At 55.6% G+C, this 20,467-nt stretch overlaps 1 protein-coding gene across 1 annotated transcript in view; it reads right to left on the bottom strand.

Annotated features, from left to right (window-relative positions):
* Window positions 1-959: 959 nt before the first annotated feature.
* The window catches only part of KCTD16 (potassium channel tetramerization domain containing 16), a 53,106-nt gene continuing 33,598 nt past the window's right edge, over window positions 960-20,467 (bottom strand). Inside the window, exon 3 of the mRNA XM_059483649.1 lies at window positions 960-2,017. Coding sequence (XP_059339632.1) covers window positions 1,569-2,017 — 449 coding nt within the window. The 3' untranslated portion in view covers window positions 960-1,568. The remainder of the gene's footprint in view (window positions 2,018-20,467) is intronic.

The raw sequence follows: 20,467 nt of genomic DNA, 5'->3' as shown, positions 1-20,467 counted from the left end.
GCACAGAAAGGACAGTGCAGGCAGCACTGCAGCTCCCACAGCAGTGTCTGGGGTGTGGGAGGGGAGCCTGGGACCTGCAGGACACTGACTGAGTCAGCTCAGAGCTGTGTGATCTGTGCTACCAGCACTGCCCACACTTTATATTCATATATATATATATATATATATATATATATATATATATATAAACTCTTCTTCCTGTGCCTTTAGAGAAGAAATGATTGATCCAAAATCCTGCAGCTGGTTTGTTCCCAGCTGTGGCCTCCCCAGCTGGAGTGCTGCAGTGTTCTGTCCTTCTCCACCGCTGCCCCAGCAGCCCGAGCCCCCTGCCCAGCCCTGGCTGTGCCCCTGCCTGTGCCAGCCCTGCCTGTGCCAGCCCTGCCCCTCTGTGGCCAGCCTGTGCCCCCCTACCCTGGCCCTTCCCCGAGCTCAGAGCAGTGCAGGAGCAGCCCAGCCTTTCCCACAGCTCCGGGCACATGGGCACAGAGTGTGCCTTGCTGCAGTGCCGCCAGGGCCCTGGCAGGGCTGGCACCACAGGACGGGCTGCAGCGAGCTCCTGCAGGGCTGTGCCGCCCCTGGCACAGCCCTGCTCCCTCCTGCAGTGCCAGCTCTGAGCCCCTGCGTGGGCTGGGGGGGTTCTGGGGCTGAGGGGCTGCAGTGCCCACTGTCCCTGCCAGGTGGGACAGCCCCTCCTGGCACGCAGCCCTGGCACCTGCGGGAGCCAGCACCTCCACAGCACCCCCACGGCATCCCCACAGCATCCCCACACAGCCCTGAGCCATCCCTGCAGCTTTCCACACCTGTAACAGCCGAGAGCCCTGGGGAACAGGGAGGGACACAGCATCCCAACCAAACAGAGTATTTCACTGATGGTAACACAAACCCAGAGACTGCACCCTGCTCTCCCCTGGGACACATTCACAGTGTCCCAGGGAGGGGAAGGACGGGCAGGGGGCGAGGAGAGAGACAGGGAGATGGATTCATACTGTTCAGCCCTCAGAGGCCTGGAGGAGAAACGGGACATCCACAGACTAAAAAAATGCTCTTTTCTGAGAAAGTGCAGTTATAAGGAGAGAGCCAGAAAATCTTTAAGCAATATATATTGATATATATATACATATATATATATACACAGAGATATATATACACACATATATATATGCACATATATAAATACACATGCTTAAACTGCGGGGCAGGGCTGGGCTCTGTGCTGTGCTCCTCCCTGCAGGCACACGGGGTCTGAGCAGGCTGCAGAGGGCACCGAGCCCTGCCCACCCTGCCCTGCCCTGCTGGGGCCACACCAGCGTGCCCTGGCTGTGCCATTAAGGTTTTCAGCTTGTGTAAGACTCGGAGTTTACAAACAAAAGCGTTTGTCATTGTGCTTCCAGGACTGCAGAGAGATCGCTCCCCTACCGCTAGAAATGTTAAGGTGAAATAGGCAAGTTAGGCAGTACTAGAGATGGGTTTGGTTTTGGCGACCTAACGCACAGTTATTACTGGGAGCTCCTGTGGTGTCCCTTGGCTCTGGCTCTCGGTACGGGGCCGTGCCTCCGCCCACCCCGATCCTACAGGTGGTACTTGCGCAGCAGTTCCGATTGCCAGGGGTGCTTCCTCTCGGGAAACCTGTCTGGGATTTTGATCTTGAGGAAATCCTGGATGCATTTCTCCAGCTCCTCCTCGATGGAGAGCTTCTCCTTCACGGCCTTCTTCTTGCTGGCGTTGGACTCGCGGGAGCCGGAGGTGAGAGTCCGGAGCAGGTCGCTCTTCCTGCGGCTCTCGGCCTGCTGCAGCAGCTGCACCGGGCCCTTCTTGGCCCTGTCCAGAGTCTGGATGTTGGGCTGGCGCGTCACGGGCCCGCAGATGACGGTCTCCTGCGGGGAGCTGGCCTCGGACTGGCTGTCGCAGCTGGACGTGGACAGCTCGTTGCAGGACGTGCCGCTCTCGCCCTCCTTGTCTCCCTTGCCGTTCTTGCAGCAGCAGTCGCAGTGCGACGAGGACCAGCGGGAGGGCTCGCCTGCAGGGCACAGAGAGAGGGGTTAGGGCAGCTCCGGACCCCACACCCCAGCACAGGCTGCTGAGAGCCCCCCCAGGCTGGCAGGGCAGCCAGGGCCACAGGGACCCGCACAGGGACCTTCCCTGGACATCAGCACACAGTGCTGGCACGGCTCCCCAGGAGCAGCAGCAGATCCCTGTTAGCCTGGAGCTCCCCAGCAGCAGCAGCAGCAGATCCCTGTTAGCCTGGAGCTCCCCAGCAGCAGCAGCAGATCCCTGTTAGCCTGGAGCTCCCCAGGACCAGCACAGCAGATCCCTGTTAGCCTGGAGCTCCCCAGGACCAGCAGCAGATCCCTGTTAGCCTGGAGCTCCCTAGGACCAGATTTCTGTTACCCTGGAGCTCCCCAGCACCAGATCCCTGTTACCCTGGAGTTCCCCATGACCAGCAGCAAATTCCCCTTAGCCTGGAGCTCCCCAGGACCACCAATAGATCCCTGTTACCCTGGAGCTCTCCCAGCAGCAGATCCCCTTAGCCTGGAGCTCCCCAGCACCAGATCCCTGTTAGCCTGGAGCTCCCAGGAGCACCAGCAGCAGATCCCTGTTACAGCGGGTCCTTCCCTGGCAGAGCCCGGCAGGGAAGCCCAGCACAGTGACAATTGACAATTCCCATCCTGCATGCAGGGCTGAGGCTGCTCTCCAGCTGGAGCCCTGCCCAGCCACAGCAGTCCATGGCCAGGGCAGAGCAGACAGCGGGCTCAGCTGTGGGACTCAGGTGATTTTTTGCTGCCCCAGAGCCCCATCGAAAAATGGGGAAAGGAAAGAAAAAGAGAAATAGACGTTGGTGCCAATTGAGAGCCCCTGAGGCCGGGGGGAAGAGCCTGGGGAAGGGGCTGTGGGCACTGGGAGCCCCCCTGGCACTGCCCTGCTCTCCTGTGCCTCCATCCTTACCAGGAACACAGAGCACACAATTTACAGGAACAGGCAGAAAACCAGAAGCCAGGAAGCCTCCTCACCTCCTCCCTCCTCTTCCCTGTCGATGATGAAGGAGTCTCTCAGTCTGGAGCTGCAGGGCCCCTCTCATTTGCAGACTCACTTCAAAGCTGCCCTGTGTCTCCTCTGAAAACAGTCAATAATGGCTAAACTGAGAGTTTTTATCCATTTCTAGGCTTGGACAAAGGCGTTATGAGCTGAGCTGCTGTAGAACCCTGACCCACGTGCCCTGAGAGCAGTTCCAGGAGCTGTGAGGATTGCAGCAGCTCCTCACTGCAGCTGGTACCCACATCCCACAGCAGTGGGACAGCTCTGAGGGCTTTGTTCCAGCCGAGGAACAGAGCTCAGACTGTGCCTCGAGCACCCAAACCGACCCCAGATCGCCCTGCAGGGGCCCAGGGCACTGCTGGGATCATCAGGGAACTCTGCAAGCCTGCACACAGTGCCCAGGCCACGGACACCCTTATCCCAGCTGGGACTCACAGGCCGTCACACCATGGTGTGGGACGGAAGGGATGCTTGTGTCAGTGCAATGCCCCTGCCATGGGCACGGAGGACACCCCCATGGGCAGGCACAGCTCCCAGGATGGGACAGGGATGGGACAGGCACAGCTCCCAGGATGGGACAGGAATGGGACAGGAATGGGACAGGCACAGCTCCCAGGATGGGACAGGAATGGGACAGGGATGGGACAGGCACAGCTCCCAGGATGGGACAGGAATGGGACAGGAATGGGACAGGACTGGGACAGGCACAGCTCCCCGGGATGGGACAGGACTGGGACAGGCACAGCTCCCAGGATGGGACAGGAATGGGACAGGAATGGGACAGGAATGGGACAGGAATGGGACAGGCACAGTTCCCCGGGATGGGACAGGAATGGGACAGGAATGGGACAGGCACAGCTCCCAGGATGGGACAGGAACACCTCCCAGGGCCGTGGGGCACCAGAAGGGATGCAGCCGAGGTGGCAGCGGGGCACAGGGCCCCAGCAGCTGCCATCAGCCACAGCTACAGTGCAGACTTCATTAGCACAAAGCAAGGCTTTTATAAGTCGATTAAGCCCTATTAGATGCTAATTTCTCTTAATGAATATTCACCAACAGTGGGCGCAGCACGGGGTGTGGTGGGAGACAGGAAGGATTTGCCCCAGTAACCGGTTCTGTTGGTGCCCAGGTGCCATGGCACAGGTGCCCCGATAACCAGCAGGTTGGTGCCATGGCACAGGTGGGTGGCAGCTCCAGGGCTGGGCTGGGCCCGCAGGAGCCTCTGCTGCCCACGGGTGCCCAGGATGCCAGGGCAGTGCCCGGCTGCAGCGCACACACACACGCCTGCCCTCGGGGGGGCAGCCAGGCCGAGGGGCTTGAGGAGCCATCAGGACCCGTCCCCGTGCCCGCAGGAGGATGAGGAGGGGCCGAGCCCCAGCACAGCGGCAGCGAAGGAGCAGCGGCTGCCTTAACCACAGCTCCGTTAATTAATGTCTAAATGCTTTGAGATTCTTAGATAAAAGTGGCTAATTAATTCTGGCCTGGCTTTCCTGCTTCCCTCCCTGATCTCAGCGCATTTCTCTCCCAGTGCCCTAATTATAATAATTATTATTAGAAGCTTCTGAAGCGGCAGCAGAGCCTCTGATGTATAATTGACACACGAGCCGGCAGCCACCCAGCTTTCCCCTTCTCCTCTGCTTTGCCAGGCAGGCCGCAAGGAGGGGAGGGGAAATCCCTGGGCAGGAGGACAGACAGACGGATGCTGTGGGAGCTGGGATGGAGCCAGAGTGACAGAAACCAGGGAAGGGTTTCCATGGTGGGAGAGGGGCCGGGCACTGCCCCAGCTCCCACGCCTCTGCTCGGGGTTGGGGATGCTGGGCCTGGGATGGAGAGCCCAGCGCGGGCAGTCCCGGGGCCCAGGGCAGGGCTGGGGACGGTGTCACGGCTGGGAGGGGACGGTGTCCCCAGGCAGCGGCTCAGACACATCTGCTGCCCGTTTTTGAGGCACTCGGGGATATTTTCTGTATCCAGATGGTCATTTGCCTCCACGTGTGTGTCTGTACCAACCTCCCAGCCTGTGATCATCCCTTGAGCCATTTCCCACTGTTCTCAATCCACTCTGGTCCATTTATGTTGTCCTCTTACCTTTTATCCCTGCTCCTTCTGCTTCAGGGCTTTGCTGTTGGTTTGATTTATTTCTGTCCCACGCTCCTTTTCTCCTCCTGTCCCATGACTTTCCCCTCTGCTCTGGGTTCTGCCTCCTCCTCCTCCCTGTCTGTGCCCTGCTGGGGCTGATGGCAGCAGCTGGTGCCCGTTTGAGCAGTGAATGCCCAGTGGGCAGGGTGGGCAGGGGGAGCTGACAAACCCCGGGCACCGAGGGCTCCAGGATCTGTCCTGGCAGCAGCACAGACACCCCGGGATTTATTTGCTTCTATTTGCTTTTAGGATCAAGCATCTGCAGTAAAATGTCAGTGAGAGACAATCCTGGGAAGGGCTTGGCAGGGACATCGCTGGTCTGAGCCCTCCCAGGTGTTCAGAGGCAGCAGGGGCAGGGGAGAGGGATCAGGAGGGAAATGGGGAGGAAGAACCAAGGAGGAACAGGCAGAGCCTGTGGCTGTCCCAGCCCCCTGAGGAGCCTCACACAAATCTCACCCTTCTGGGGGCAGCTGGGGACACCTGCATGCTGCCATCTGATTTGAATTCAATTGGAATTGAAATTAAAATTTAACATTTCCAGTTCCAAGTGTTTTCCATTTAAATATCCTGAGCTTGCCAGCCCAATATAAAGCCCAGAATTGCTCCCTGGTCTGTCTTGCTCTTGCACAGTGATTTCCAGCCAGGCCCCAGCACACACACACTTCCATCAGGAGGCTCCCAGCACATTGCCATTTCACTCCTGCAATCTTCCCTAAAACACTTGCTTCTGGAAGTGAACTGCTGCGAGAGTATCAAATTTGTTTGAAAATAAAAATAATTTCCCCAAATGGTGAAGCAAAAGAGACCTGGTGTTAAAATACCAGAAGGCATATCAAATGAGCCAAAATATTTATGTAGGGATCTTCTCAAAGTAACATGTGATGGAGTTAGAATGTGGAGAGAAGGAGCAGGCTGGAGTGTGAGCAGCAGGATGGGAGCACAGCAGGGTGGGAGCAGCTGCTGCTCATGGCTGGGGGCTGTGGGCACCCCAGGCTTCCAGAGAGCTCCTCATGGACACCCCATCCCCTGGGCTGTGCAGGGAACATTCTGGGCTCTGCTGGTGCCCCCGGGCTGGGATACCTGCACAGCCAAGCCTGCCCTGTGAGCAGTGCCTGAGGAATAACCCAGGTGAGAGCAGGACCTGAATAACCCAGGTGTGAGCAGTGCCTGGGGAATAACCCAGGTGTGAGCAGTGCCTGGGGAATAACCCAGGTGTGAGCAGTGCCTGCAGGAATAACCCAGGTGAGAGCAGGACCTGAATAACCCAGGTGTGAGCAGTGCCTGAATAACCCAGGTGAGAGCAGGACCTGAATAACCCAGGTGTGAGCAGTGCCTGCAGGAATAACCCAGGTGTGAGCAGTGCCTGCAGGAATAACCCAGGTGTGAGCAGTGCCTGAATAACCCAGGTGTGAGCAGTGCCTGGGGAATAACCCAGGTGTGAGCAGTGCCTGCAGGAATAACCCAGGTGTGAGCAGTGCCTGAATAACCCAGGTGTGAGCAGTGCCTGAATAACCCAGGTGTGAGCAGTGCCTGGGGAATAACCCAGGTGTGAGCAGTGCCTGAATAACCCAGGTGTGAGCAGTGCCTGGGGAATAACCCAGGTGTGAGCAGGACCTGGGGAATAACCCAGGTGAGAGCAGTGCCTGAATAACCCAGGTGAGAGCAGTGCCTGAATAACCCAGGTGAGAGCAGTGCCTGAATAACCCAGGTGTGAGCAGTGCCTGCAGGAATAACCCAGGTGTGAGCAGTGCCTGAATAACCCAGGTGTGAGCAGTGCCTGGGGAATAACCCAGGTGTGAGCAGTGCCTGAATAACCCAGGTGTGAGCAGGACCTGGGGAATAACCCAGGTGTGAGCAGTGCCTGAATAACCCAGGTGTGAGCAGTGCCTGGGGAATAACCCAGGTGTGAGCAGTGCCTGAATAACCCAGGTGTGAGCAGTGCCTGCAGGAATAACCCAGGTGTGAGCAGTGCCTGAATAACCCAGGTGTGAGCAGGACCTGGGGAATAACCCAGGTGTGAGCAGTGCCGGAATAACCCAGGTGTGAGCAGTGCCTGCAGGAATCGCCCAGTGCTCCTGGCTCCCCTGCCTGGTGCTCCCCTTTCCCAGGATGTGAACAGAAACAATATTTAACCATCAGGACTGAGGCATTTCAGTGCATTTTCCTCTGGGAAAATGCTGTGATATGAAAACCTGGCACTTCAGCTTTCCCTGCCCACAGCATTTGCTCTTTCTGTTCTGCCAAGCAGCTCCAGCTTGGGTGAGTTTGGAGCACAGGGAACTCACAGCTGCCACTATTTGCATCTTCCCTGCCTCCTCAAATTTAAGACTTTCTGGGTATTTCTTGATTCATCAATGCCATCTTAACCCAGCACCTTAACACAGACTTTCCTTTTGCTCTGTGCTACTTTCAATTTCTGCTCCAGACCTTGAAAGTGAAGTTTGATGGAAAGAAAGCAGTCTGGGCTGAGGAGCAGGGGTTTCCCTGTCCTCCCTGGGTGACCCTGGCCCTGCAGGGGCACACACAGAGCCAAACCCAGGGAGGGATCAGGATCACGGGCTGAACCTCTTATTGAAGGAGACGCTCCACCCATGCATTAACTAAAGCACAGGTAGGAGCACAGTGTTCTGGATGATCACAAACAGGTCCCTGAGGCTGCCCCAGCTCTGGAGCTGCTGCCAGGAGCTTTGCAGCAATGCAGGGTGAGGGCAGAGCCAGCCCAGCCTGGCCAAGGGCACTGCCAGGCCGGGGAGCCCACAGTGCATGGGCACTACAGGGATATTTCCACACCTGGATGGAGCCCCCAGTTCACATGGAATGAGCCCCGTTTTGGACACCTGCTTTAATTAGCAAAGCCTGAGAGTTTATTGTTCCTGCTTCTCGAAGACCTGTGTGAGAAACTGCTGACAGATGGCCGTGGTCATGTGGGAGCCAGAATTCTCGAATTTTTGGAAATTAGAGCTCATGAAGTCAGAAATGCTCTGGAGATCCGAAGCTATCATGTCAGCCTATGTTGTTCCAATTAATTGCAATCAATCGCTAATTGAGAGCTATTTTAAGACTTGTCATTACCCTGAGCATAATGGAGAATAAATTGCATGTTCCCCTTTACCCCACCACAAATGACATCAGTGCAGGGAGATCTCAGCAAACAGGGGAGGAAGAGGAGCAGAGCCCTGATTTGCTCCCGTCCCCGGGCAGGTGAATGGCACAGCAGCTCTGGGCTCTTGGGGGAAGGGATGAGGGATGGGATGGGGGCACAGGGGGTGAGGGCTGGGGTGGGGGCACAGGGGGTGAGGGCTGGGATGGGGGGCACAGGGGGTGAGGGATGAGATGGGGGCACAGGGGGTGAGGGCTGGGGTGGGGGCACAGGGGGTGAGGGATGGGATGGGGGCACAGGGGGTGAGGGATGGGATGGGGGCACAGGGGGTGAGGGCTGGGATGGGGGGCACAGGGGGTGAGGGCTGGGGTGGGGGCACAGGCAGTGAGGGATGAGATGGGGGCACAGGGGGTGAGGGATGGGATGGGATGGGATGGGATGGGATGGGATGGGATGGGATGGGATGGGATGGGATGGGATGGGATGGGGTGGGGGCACAGGCAGTAAGGGATGGGATGGGGGCACAGGCAGCTCCTGGGCTCCCCCCAACACTCACTGAGATGGCAGCTCTGACACTGCTCTGTTTAATGAGCTGGAGCTCAGTTTTCTCCAGATCCCTCCCAAGCCAAGCTCTGGTTCCATGCCAGCCCTGGGGACAGGAAGCAGTGCTGGGATGAGGGCAGCACTTTGGTTTGGGTTACAGGACCCTAAATCCTGACAGAGCTGTTGTGGTGTGAATGCAATAAGCTCAGTGAGTGCTCAGCAGCCGGCTGGGCTGGGCTGCAGAGCTGGGCAGGCAGCCCTGCAGGGACAGGGACAGGGACAGGGCTCAGGGACAGCCGGGCTGTCACTCAGTGTCACCCTGGCTCCAGCCTGACAGGCCAGTCCCTCATGGCAAAGAGGGAAATCCCAGGCTGAGATAACCAGCTCTTCAGTGGGGAGTTTCTGCTAGCAGCCAGGCAGTAAGGTGGGTTTTAATCCAGCTGCTGTTCTGCTGTCTTTGCATGGCATTTTATTCTGGATACAGTTGGAACAAACCCAGCTCTTCTTTTAAAAGGCCCAAGTTTCACTGTTTTGCCCCGATGATTTAACGCCATACTCTCTTCCCTTTCATCTCCCACCTGGTCCTCATCTCCTGTACAGATAAATCTGTGTCTCCTTGGCCCTGCTTTGGCCTCTGTGTGCCACCACCACATGGAGAAATTCACCCCTTTCACCTCTGGTCTGTTCTGTTCTTGCAGTCGCTCCAGTTTCTCCTCTCTCATCCTTTACTCTCAGTATCAAGTGATCTGCTATTCTTGGAGCATCCTCCCGTTGTCCCTTTGTCTCTGCTCCAGTGCTGTTCCCAAAAGTCACCCTGGCCAGGAGGTGCTCCCAGGGCTCCTTGGGCAGCCCTCCTGGGCTCTGCAGCTCCCTTCCCTTCCCTTCCCTTCCCTTCCCTTCCCTTCCCTTCCCTTCCCTTCCCTATCAATAATTAAGCTGTATAACAGGGCTAGCAATCAATAATTAAGCTTTACAGCAGGCAGCGAGCTGTTAAACACACAACTGAAGTGACTCTGCTGAAAAAGGCTGGAGGTGGGAGGAGTTTTGTTGAATTCAAAGCAAATATTGATAAAGGTGAGTGAATGCAGCCCTGCTGCTCCCCCTGGCAGCTCAGGGGTGGCTGGGCTGTGTCCAGGGTAGGAGCCCCCAGAGGGGTCTGCAGGGACAGGGACCCCCAGAGGGGTCTGGGGTCTGCAGGGAGAGGAGCAGAGGGGTCTCCAATGAGAGGAGCCCCCAGAGGGGTCTGCAGGGACAGGAACCCCCAGAGGGGTCTGGGGTCTGCAGGCTCCCCCGTCCCTGGCACTCCCACCCAGCTGGCACAGCCCAGTGCCCGTGCCGGGTGCCACGTGGAGGTGGCAGAGGGGCACAGCAGCCCTGCCAGCCCTGCCGGGGGCAGCCATGCCTGGAAGGGAGTCTGTGCCACCTGCCCTGGGCGAGCCCCGTGCGCAGCACCCGGAGCACACCTGCCCATGTGACGGAGCCCTGCAGCCCCAGCCCACCGTGAGCTGTTATCTCTGCCCTGCCTCCTTCAGCCCCGAGCTGGCACTGCCCCGGGCTGGCTGGCAGGGCAGAGCCAGCAGGGCACTGCTCCTGGCTGGGCACAGGGACATGACGGATGTCCCCATTACAGAGGGACACGGACCGTGGCTGCTGCACCTGGGCACGGGGATGGGGCAAGGGCAGCAGAGCAGCCACGAGCGGCTCTGCTGAGACACCCAGCTGAAAGAGATGCCTATGAAAACAATTACCTTGGAGATTGCTGCCCTCTTTCCTGCCCAAAGCCATTACTGATCTCCTAATTGGAGGCTGCTGTGAGGGAGCATCAGCCTCCTCCTCAGGCAGGGAGGGGTGGGACAGGAAAATTGCCCCAAGTGCCCCAGGAGAGGTTCAGGTTGCATTGCTGGGAGAATTTCCTTACTGAAAGACTGGCTAAGCGTTGGAGCAGGCTGTCCGGGGAAGTGCTGGGGTCCCTATCCCTGGAAGTGTCCCAGGCCAGTCTGGATGGGGCTGGGAGCAACCTGGATTAGTGGAAAGTGTCCCTCCCCACGGCAGGGGTGGGAATGAATTGATATTTAAGGGCCCTTCCAACCCTGTGGATTTACTTAAGGACCCTTCCAACCCAAACTGTGCCGGGGTTCTGTGGTTCTGCAGGCAGGGTTGCCCAGCAGTGCCCAGCAGTGCCACAGGGCATTCCCAGTTGGTTTATCCCCTGGGATGACAGTGGCATTTCCCCCGGCCACAGGCACTGACAAACACCTCAGGCCTGGCTGCCTCTCCCCCAGCCCCAAACCAGCTGCATTTTCCTGATCAGCTCCTGAGGATGAGCCTGTGCTCTGGCAGAGGCAGCAGGGGGAACTGCTGTGGGCAGCGGTGCCAGCCTGGAGCAGCAGGGACATGGGCACAGTGGCTCGTGCCCCTGCCCGGGCTGCCCGTGCCCAGCTCCTTCTCCTGCCCCTGATCCTGCTCCTTCTCTTGTCCCTGTCCCTGCCGTAGAACAAGGGAGGGCTGAGGGCCAGAGAAGCCTCTGGTGATGGATTCCCCGGAGCATGATGACGATCAGAGCTGCTGCTGCTGGAAGAGGAAGGGAGGGATGCTCTGAGCCCTTGGAGCTCCTCAGGTGAGCTGGGCTCTGTGCCAGGAAGGGAGGGATGCTCCTGGCAGAGGAAGTGGGAATGCTCTGAACCTCCTGTGGGAGCACAGGGGGAGCTGAGCTCTGTGCAGGGCTGGCACTTTCCTGGGACTATCAGATATTCCTTTCCACAGGGGCACAGGCTCCGTTTTTATGAGCTATTTAAGACACCCTTTCTGGAAGTTTTCTTACTTTTTCCCTGTCTGAAGCTCATAAACTGGGTTTCTGCTCTACAGAGATAAATTTGATTTATGTGAGAAACATTCCCAGGCACAGTGGGCTTTGCCTTAAACCCCGTATCTCGCTGTTCAGCGGTGCTGTGGCTTAGCTTGGTTTATTTTCTGTCCTCTAAGTGGTGAATTGAACTTTCAGAAATGAATGGCTTGCTTTATCTGATTTAGCATCTTGAGCAAAGCACTTTTGCATCAAATAAACGCAGGCAGTGGGAGACCCTCCAGACACCACTTTATTCCAAACATTTTCAGTACCGCTTTCAAGACCAATTAAGTTTCCCATGCCTGGCAATCCTAAATGCTCTGGGATCAGAAGCTTTTCCCTTCTCAGAGGGTTTGAGGGGATGAGGAGGGTGCTGAGCCAGGCAGGGGCAGCCCCAGGGTGCTGGGCAGGGACCGAGGGCCCCCAGCTCCCTGAGCTCCCCTCGTGCAGCATCAGCCAAAAGCACCTGGGTCTTTCTGCCCGTGCAAGGGCTGGGAAGGACAAAACCAGAGGGCAGGTGAAGCTCAGGTGCCCCTTTGCTTCTGAATAAAAGGAGAAGGCAGGTGAGGCTGGGGTGGCCCATTGCATCTGAATAAAAGCAGAGGGCGGGTGAAGCTCGGGTGCCCCTTTGCTTTGAATTCACACAGGGCTGCAGGGAGGGGATGGGCAATTCCTGAACGTGGAACAGGGCAGGAACAGGGCTGGACATTTCCAGCCTCGGGGGTTCTGGGATTTGACTAAACAGTGAAGGTAATTACAGAAGGTGAATTCACTGGTGGTGTCCAACACCACCAAGAAATGAGCTAATCGCACCAATTGCTCCAGATATTTCCTTTCCCTCCTGCACCCTCCTGGGCCCTTTTGCCATCAAACCAGCCACAGAAATGAAGTCATTTGGTCAGGGAAGGAGCTTGTTAAGGAGTGAGGCAGCTCAAGAAAGCACAGAACCCCAGCAGGTCCTTCCAGCCCACGTCCTGACAGACAGACTGAGCCCCAAAGGGGCTTGCTCAGGCGGGGAAGGGTGAAACCCCAGCAGCCCATGGCTTAAAAGCCCTCCCTCAAGCCAGCCCCAGCCATAAGAGATGGCCTAGAGCTCGTTTTTGGGAGTCACTTCTGGATGCTGACACTGGGAGCAGCTGCTCAGGTCTCCCCCATTGCTTTATTTCAGCTTTATCTGGTGAACACCAAATGCTGCAGCCCAGTTCCTCTGCTGGGGAAAGATGAATTGCACTGTAAATGCATGTGTGACCTGCTGGTCAAGAGGCTCGTTGTGGTGGCTTATGGTCATTATTTATTGACCAGCTGCGAGGTCTGAGTCTGGCCCTTGGAGCTCTCAGACCAGGCTGGAGCTGCAGGGGGACGCGCTCAGCCCTGGGGTGCAGGGTGTGGGCCAGGGGCTGCACCAGCCCCATGCCAGCATCCCTGATGGGACAGCCACAGTCCAGCCCTGTGTCAGACACAGGTGGGAGACTGGCTTTTGGCAAACATAAAAATGAGTATTGTATGTGTTGTCTTAGGAAGTGATGCTGTGTTAATTCTCTTAAGTAGTGTGTTAAATACACTTTTGGGTTATAACCAAATGTTAAAATAGAAACTGTGCTATGTAGGATACTTTTTCTAAAGAAAGGACTCATGGTGAGATAGCAGCCACAGGACACCTGACTCTTTCAGAGAAAGAGGATTTATTTCTCCATTATCAGAAGAAACAAACTTCTTCCTGCCTTGCTCAGCCCTGAAGAGCTGTCAGGATTCAGAGGAAGAACCTGACACTGCCCAGACAGAATCCTGTGTTTGAATGGAATTTATACATCATGGATGAGGTGTGTGAATATGCAACAGGTTATTGTTTTTAAGGGTAAATCTTCTGTTAATGTGAGGCCTTTTTTGGGCTTGTGCTGCCCAGAAAAGGTACCTGGAAATCCGTAACTCTATTGTCTCATATTGTCCTAATTCAAATTGTCCAAAATCTTTATTACTCTAATTATATTGCTATTTTTATAACCATTTTATTACTAATAAACTTTTACAATTTTAAAACCAAGTGATTGGTGTTTTTCTCAGGGCAGCTCAGTGGCTTTGTGCCAGGAGGAAGCACCTTTTGTGCCAGGTTAGGGTCTGAGGTCTGGGGTGCTCCTGGAGGGCCTGGCAGGGTTCATCTGCTGGCTGGGACTTTGTATTGTATTTGTCTCTCACGTTTGACCTATTGCCTTCAGAAAATGGAACAAACTCTAACTCAACGTGGGAGATTAATCTGTAACACAGAATATTTAATTAATAGAGTGAAATTTCATTTCATGGGTGCTTGCATTTGTGCTGTGATAAGCAGTACCCGGAGATGGGGGATTCACCAGCGACAAAGGAACCGTTCGTGTGCATCGCAGTCAGGCACAGCAAACAGCCAAGGAGCGTTTTGGCATGGCCTGTAATGTTTGCTGTATTAGCCCTGTACACGAATCATTTACAGCTAAAGGTCTGTCTCGTTGCCATCACCGAATCAAAAGCCATTTGCTCTAGTTATGATATCACAGTGACAGCTTGGCTCGGGCAGCTCCCACCCTGCCAGCTGAGGGATTTCACTGAGTTTGGGAGATTTCTCTTACATGTTAAACAACAATGGAATTAAAAGCAGCATCAGCAGTGTCTGGGGCAGAGGCTCCTGTTTGGCTGGGGTCAGTCCCGCTTTGGTGAGCAGGGGCTGAGCTGAGCTGGCACCTTGGCACTGGCACAGCAGCCCTGGGCTGCCCTGTCCCCCCAGTACAGAGCTGGCACTGGTGGCCAGGGGTGCCAGGGGGTGCCAGGGGCCTGGGGCAGAGCAGGACCGGTGCCCAGGACCCTGCCAGCCCATGGGACAGCCCAGGGAGCTGCCCCACCTTGGCGTGTGCTGCCTCCGGCCACGCTGCCCTTCCCGCAGGGAGTTTGGTGTTAGGAAAGCATCACAGGTCCCAAAGCAGCAGAATCAGAGCCTCATCTACACATTAAGCCTTTTTATATCTCTCCTGCTGCACACGAGGGCCATAAAGCAAGCAGCAAAGTGATTTACTTGTGTTTCAAGGCCTCTTTACAGAGACAAAATGATTTATGGGGCCCCCGTGCACATGACCAAGAGGCCCTAAATATTTAACAGCTGTAAAAATCCTGCACAAGGCTGTGCATTACCCAGGCCTCCAAACAGATTAAGGTAACTTTGCATACACTGTGCCTGGTCAAATATTAATCACTGAATAATTTACCCTGTGAATTTATTTTGTTTTAAACCATTCCACAGATAAATTTGCCCGCTCCAGCGCAAATACATATTTATGATATGGTTATTGGTCTAATGTATGTTTTCTGGTATCCTCCTTTCAGGATATCCCTAACAACAGTCAAATCCATCCCTGGGAAAGGAAGGCTGGAGAGCCCGGCAGAAGTTCCCTGTGCAGGGCTGCACTTGGCTGGAGCTGCTGCCTGCACCAGGGAAATGAGCACTTGGAGCCTCTTTAAATATTGATGGCGTGGCTGGAACGGTTATGAAAGCACTGGGGGAGCACTGGGGGGATGGAAAAGCCCCAAGACGTGGAGAGGAGTGCACAGAGCCCAGGCAGGGCTGGCTGGGACATGATGGCACTGGCACACACTGTGCACCCTGAATGCCACCGGCACCCACTGCCCCCCCTGAATGAGCCCCTGCCCCGAGCAAGGCCCAAAGGAGCCCCCAGCCCAAAGGAGCCCTGGCCTGAAGGAGCCCCCAGCCCAAAAGGAGCCCTGGCCTGAAGGAGCCCCCAGCCCAAAAGGAGCCCCCAGCCCAAAGGAGCCCCCAGCCCAAAGGAGCCCTGGCCTGAAGGAGCCCCCAGCCCAAAGGAGCCCCCAGCCCAAAGGAGCCCCCAGCCCAAAGGAGCCCCCAGCCAAAAGGAGCCCCCAGCCCAAAAGGAGCCCCCAGCCCAAAAGGAGCCCTGGCCCCCTTCAGCTGCACCCCAGGGTGAGGGGAGCGGTGCCATGGCAGTCAGGACAGGCACACCAGGGGTAGCCAAAGGCATTTGTGTGCCAGCACCCTGCAGCTGTGCACACCAGAGCTCCAGGCAGCCTCACACACTGAGTGCCCCAGCACACCTGAGCCCCAGCACGAGAACTTCACCCACATGCAAACCAAACAAAGGCCAGCCCGGAGCTCCCCTGGCTCCCAGGGCAGCAGAACCCCACAGTAACCTTTATTTAACTGATTTTCATTTCTGCATTACAAGCTGGCTGGCAGCATCGGATTTTCCCTTGGAGCAGGATTCTCCTCTCTCAGGGTCGCATTAAAGATGTCTCTGGGCCCCCAGGGACTCTGCCCAGAACTGCTGGGCAGTGCCCTCGCTCTGCAGGGGCAGGGGATTCCAGCCACCCTCAGACCAGAGGGGTCAGACAGGTCCCTCAGCAGAGCAAAACCCCCTTGAAGTGAGTCCCAGGCCCTGCATCCCCTAGGGGCAGCCTTGCTGCTCTGGAATTGCAATCCTCATTGGGACCTGCCCTGTCAGAGCCCTCCTGGTGCTCCCCAGCCCCACTCCCAGCCCAGGGACGCCCTGCTCTGCCCTCCCCACGGAGCCCAGGCTGCAGGGGCTGGGTTTTCAGATGGAAATAAAGAACTTTAACTTTCCAGTAAACTGTGAGAGCTTTCCATCACAGCAAGGAGCCTGACGTTCTTTTAGGAGAATATAAACTTAATTTCAAAGCACCTGGGAAATGCCATTAAGTGATTTATCCTGGATCTGATGGAACTGCAATTTGTTTCAAGGCCCAAACCAGCATGGAGGCAGTCCATGAGCTCAGCAGCACAGCATCTGACGCCGAGGGTTGTTGTAGCAGCAAGAAGGGTCAGTGTCCAGCTGGGCCAGTGTGGGGGTCAGGGCAGGGCCCAGCTGGAGCTCAGGGAGGGCCACAAACAGCTCCAAAGGCAGGGCCCAGGGGAGCAGGACAAGAACATTCTGCTTGTTTGCTCTGCTGGGTTTCCTGGGTTCGGAAAGGGATGGGTGGAGGAGGCAAGGCAGAGAAATGCTGTGGTGGAAGGGGTTCATTTATCCTCTGAAAGGAAACAGAGACTGCCCAGGGCTGAGCAGCTCAATTAGGCGCTCGCTGGAGTGACGGATTTACTGCTTGCCCAGCAAATGCATCTCAAAGCAGAGGCACAGACGGGGTGAGAGGATGGGCGGAGGCGTCAGGAGAGCCTCAGCCGGGCCAGGAGAGGGCCCAGCCCTGCCCAGGCTGCTCCAGGCAGGCGCTGGCAGCCCGCGTTGGTTCATGGCAAGCTCCCAAGATTTGCAGGTGCCCAGATGGAAGCTCGGCCCCTGCAGGTTCCAAACTGCTGCAATCACAGCAGACAAACCCCCAGCCCTCCCTCAGTGCCCACCCAGGAGGATCTTGGGGTTTCTGCTCCAGGCACACTCTGGAAGGCACAACAGGCCACGGTGTGTGCAACTCCTGGGATAATCAATGGCACTTGGGTCCTTACCAGCCATTATGTGCTCAGAAATCTGCACTTTTGTGATTAATGCATTGTTTCCTTGGCTCTCCTCTTGATTAACAGGAATCACAGAGAAACACGCACACATCCTATCATTACTGCCTCAGGAGTTCTGCAATTACAGATTTTAATTAATATCCTGGTTCATTTCAGGGGAACTCTGGCTTTAAGTCTACTTTGTTGGGGACCCAATAGCAGCCCTGGCATAGATGGAGAGTTTTCCTCTGGCAGCCTGGGGAAAGGGCGAATGAGACAGGGCATTGCTCAGGATGACTTTGTTCTTTTCCTCTGAAAAGTTCTTTTCCAAACAAAACCTCTGGATCTGACCCAAGCCCAGTGGTGATCCATTTCCCATCCTCCTTTCTGCAGTGTCACAAATGTCCCTGGGCAGGTTTTGGGGAGCTCTCTGAGTCACTCTTGCAGGACACCTTGGGGAGATGCCAGCCCTGCCGCCACGGAGGTGTTTTAGCTGGTTTTCAGTTATGGGGCACGTGGGGCACAGGATCCCAGCACCCCTGGGGCTGGCAAAGCCCTCCCAGCCCATGGAGCCCCAGCTGTGCCTGATCCCTGTCACAGACATCCTTTATGAAAATCCTTTCCTTAGGATTCTTCCTCCTGAGAATCTGAGAGGCCTCAGGAACAAAATGCAAACAATGGTTATCTGCTGCTGTGGAATGCAACAGGTAGATCTGTGATTGGCCCATGTTGGTTGTTTTTAATTAATGGCCAATCACAGTCAGCTGGCTCGAACAGAGAGACCCAGGCAGAAGCCTTTGTAATCATTTTTTGCTATTCTATTCTTAGCTAGCCTTCTGATGAAATCCTTTCTTCTATTCTTTTAGTATAGTTTTAATGTAATATATATCATAAAATAATAAATCAGCCTTCTGAACCATGCAGTCAGATCCTCATCTCTTCACTCACCCTGAGACCCCTGTGAACACTGTCCCAGATGCCCACCTGTCCCCAGAGCTCTGGGTGCCACCCCCAGCCCCTCCTGGGGCACTCCAGGGCTGGGCACTGCACCAAGCACTGGACAAAGTGGATCCCTGTGGCTCTGGGCCCGGCCTAGCGTGGCGTGGCACTGCCCTGGCCACAGGGGAGTTGGAGTTGAGGCTGGGCCTGGGTGGGAGCTGGGTGAGGCTGCAGCTCCCACCCCTGCAGGGGACACCATCTTTCCCCCTTGGATCATTCCCTTTTTCCTCATCCTTTCTCTCCCTGTCTCCTGCGCCTTTTCCTCTGGGGCTGAGGCAGAGCTGCAGTGTTCCCTGCACTCAGAACCCAAGCAGGGCTGGGACGTGCCCTGGAGGAGGGGATGCAGGCACAAGGAAGGCAAGGAGGGAACTGCTGTGGTTTTAAAATAGGGGAGCATTTCTGTGGGGAAATATAAATTGCTTTCAGTCTTGCAATGTCTTTTTTTTGCCAAGGCTGCCGTGTTAAAATGATGGATGGTGTTATCTGTGCACAATCTCCTGGCTGCGCTGGGGAAATGACCCAGTGCCCACTGCTGAGCCCCAGGGTGAGGGCTGCCAGTGCTGGGCATCCAATTTGTCCTGCTGCAAAGGGGGCTCAGGGGAGCTGCATTTTAGGCATTGTGAGCTTCAGAGAGAGATTTTTATCCTCAATGAGAATGAGCCAAGCAGACACTGAAGCTACAAGTGACTTTATATCAGCATCCCCTTTGCCAGCAGCCTGGGGCATTCCCTGCCCCAGCCCCAGCCTGTGCCTGGCACACAGGGCAGGGCAGAGGGCAGGGCTCAGGGCAGGGCTCAGGGCAGCCCCCACCCCTCGCTGGGGCTGTGCTGCTGCTCCTGCCCTCCCCAGGGTGCCCAGCACAGAGGTGCCCATTGCCCTGAGCCCTCCTGGTGCCAGGGCTGCTCCCTGCAGTGCCAGCTACAGCCCTGGCACCCCTGCAAACCCTGCATGTGCCACCCAGAGCCACAGCCAAACAGCCAAGAGCAGTGCCTTATGTAATGGCTTTGATCTGGGCTCTGGTGAGAGCCATGGAGCATAATTATATTCTTGCTTTAAAAAGAGGGAAGGAGAAAAAAAGGCTTTATTTTGATGTTTTAGTGTTTGCTTCCCAGCTATATGTGCTTTAAGGGAACTATGGTAATTTATCTTTCCAATTCCTGCTTTATACAGCTGAAAAAAGCAGGAATAGCTCCTGTATATTTGCATTTCATTTTTAGCTCAGGCGCCTCGATGAGGATTCAGTCAAACAAACCAGAGCAGTTTGCAGGAGAGCAGCTCAAGGAAACAAAACCTCCAGGGATGCTGAGAGAACCAGGCATCAAAATCAGCATCTGCCCCTCCATGGGGAAAGGAACCGGCCCTTGGAGCAGGCTCCAGAGTGTGCTGAACTCCTGTCATCAGCTCTGCAGGCTCTGCAGGGCCCCAAAGCGCTGGCTTGGAAGGGAGTTCAAGGCTCATGCAGTGCCACCCCTGGCAGGGCCATGGGCAGGGACACCTTCCCCTGTCCCAGGGTGCTCCAAGCCCCAGCCAGCCCAGCCCTGAACAATCTGTGTGTGAAGCTTGCCTTGCTTTCCCTGCAAACCTCAGGAGAACCTCATCCGTGACACTTCTTGGATGAGGGAAGAGATGAAAATGTTGACTCTATGTTCAGAAGGCCTGATTTGTTATTTTATGATATATATATTACATTATAACTAACTAAAAGAATAGAAATAAAGGTTTCTTCTCAGAAGGCTAGCTAAGCTAAGAATAGAAAATAAAAGAATGAAAACAAAGGCAGCTGGCTCGGACAGAGAGAGAGAGCCAGCTCTGCCATGACTGGTCACTAAATCTAAACATCTACACGAGACCAATCCCAGATGCACCTGTTGTATTCCACAGCAGCAGATAACCACCGTTTACATTTTGTTTCTGAGACCTCAGCTTCTCAGGAGGAAAATCCTAAAGAAAAGAATTTTCACAAAAGATGTCTGTGACACTCATCCATCTGACATTGTTGAACACCATCACACCCAGAGCACATTCCAGAGGTGTTGGGAAGGCTCAGGGCATCTCCAGGTAACCATGCAGGAGCTGTGTGTGTCAGCAGCACCCCCAGCTCACCCTCCTGCAGCTGGAACTGTGCCACTTCCTAAACAGAAAGGTAAAGCAGCCCCAGCATTTCCTTTTACTAAAAACAGCTTCATAGAACAAAACAAATCAGTCTTGCTTGGAAGCATGGTGGTTGTTCCGTGGAGCAGCGTGAGGTGAGTGACACAAATAGCTGTGAACGATTCTTTCCTGGAGCACCTGTGTGGCCATTTTCACCCGAGACGGGAGCAGCAGCAGCTCAGACTCAGGGCATTTCTGGTGAAAT

The sequence above is a fragment of the Ammospiza nelsoni genome, chromosome 16 (genome assembly GCF_027579445.1).
Source record: "Ammospiza nelsoni isolate bAmmNel1 chromosome 16, bAmmNel1.pri, whole genome shotgun sequence".
Lineage (NCBI taxonomy): Eukaryota > Metazoa > Chordata > Aves > Passeriformes > Passerellidae > Ammospiza > Ammospiza nelsoni.
The sequence above is the reverse complement of the archived record's forward strand: the minus strand, read 5'-3'. Positions and strand labels throughout refer to the sequence as shown.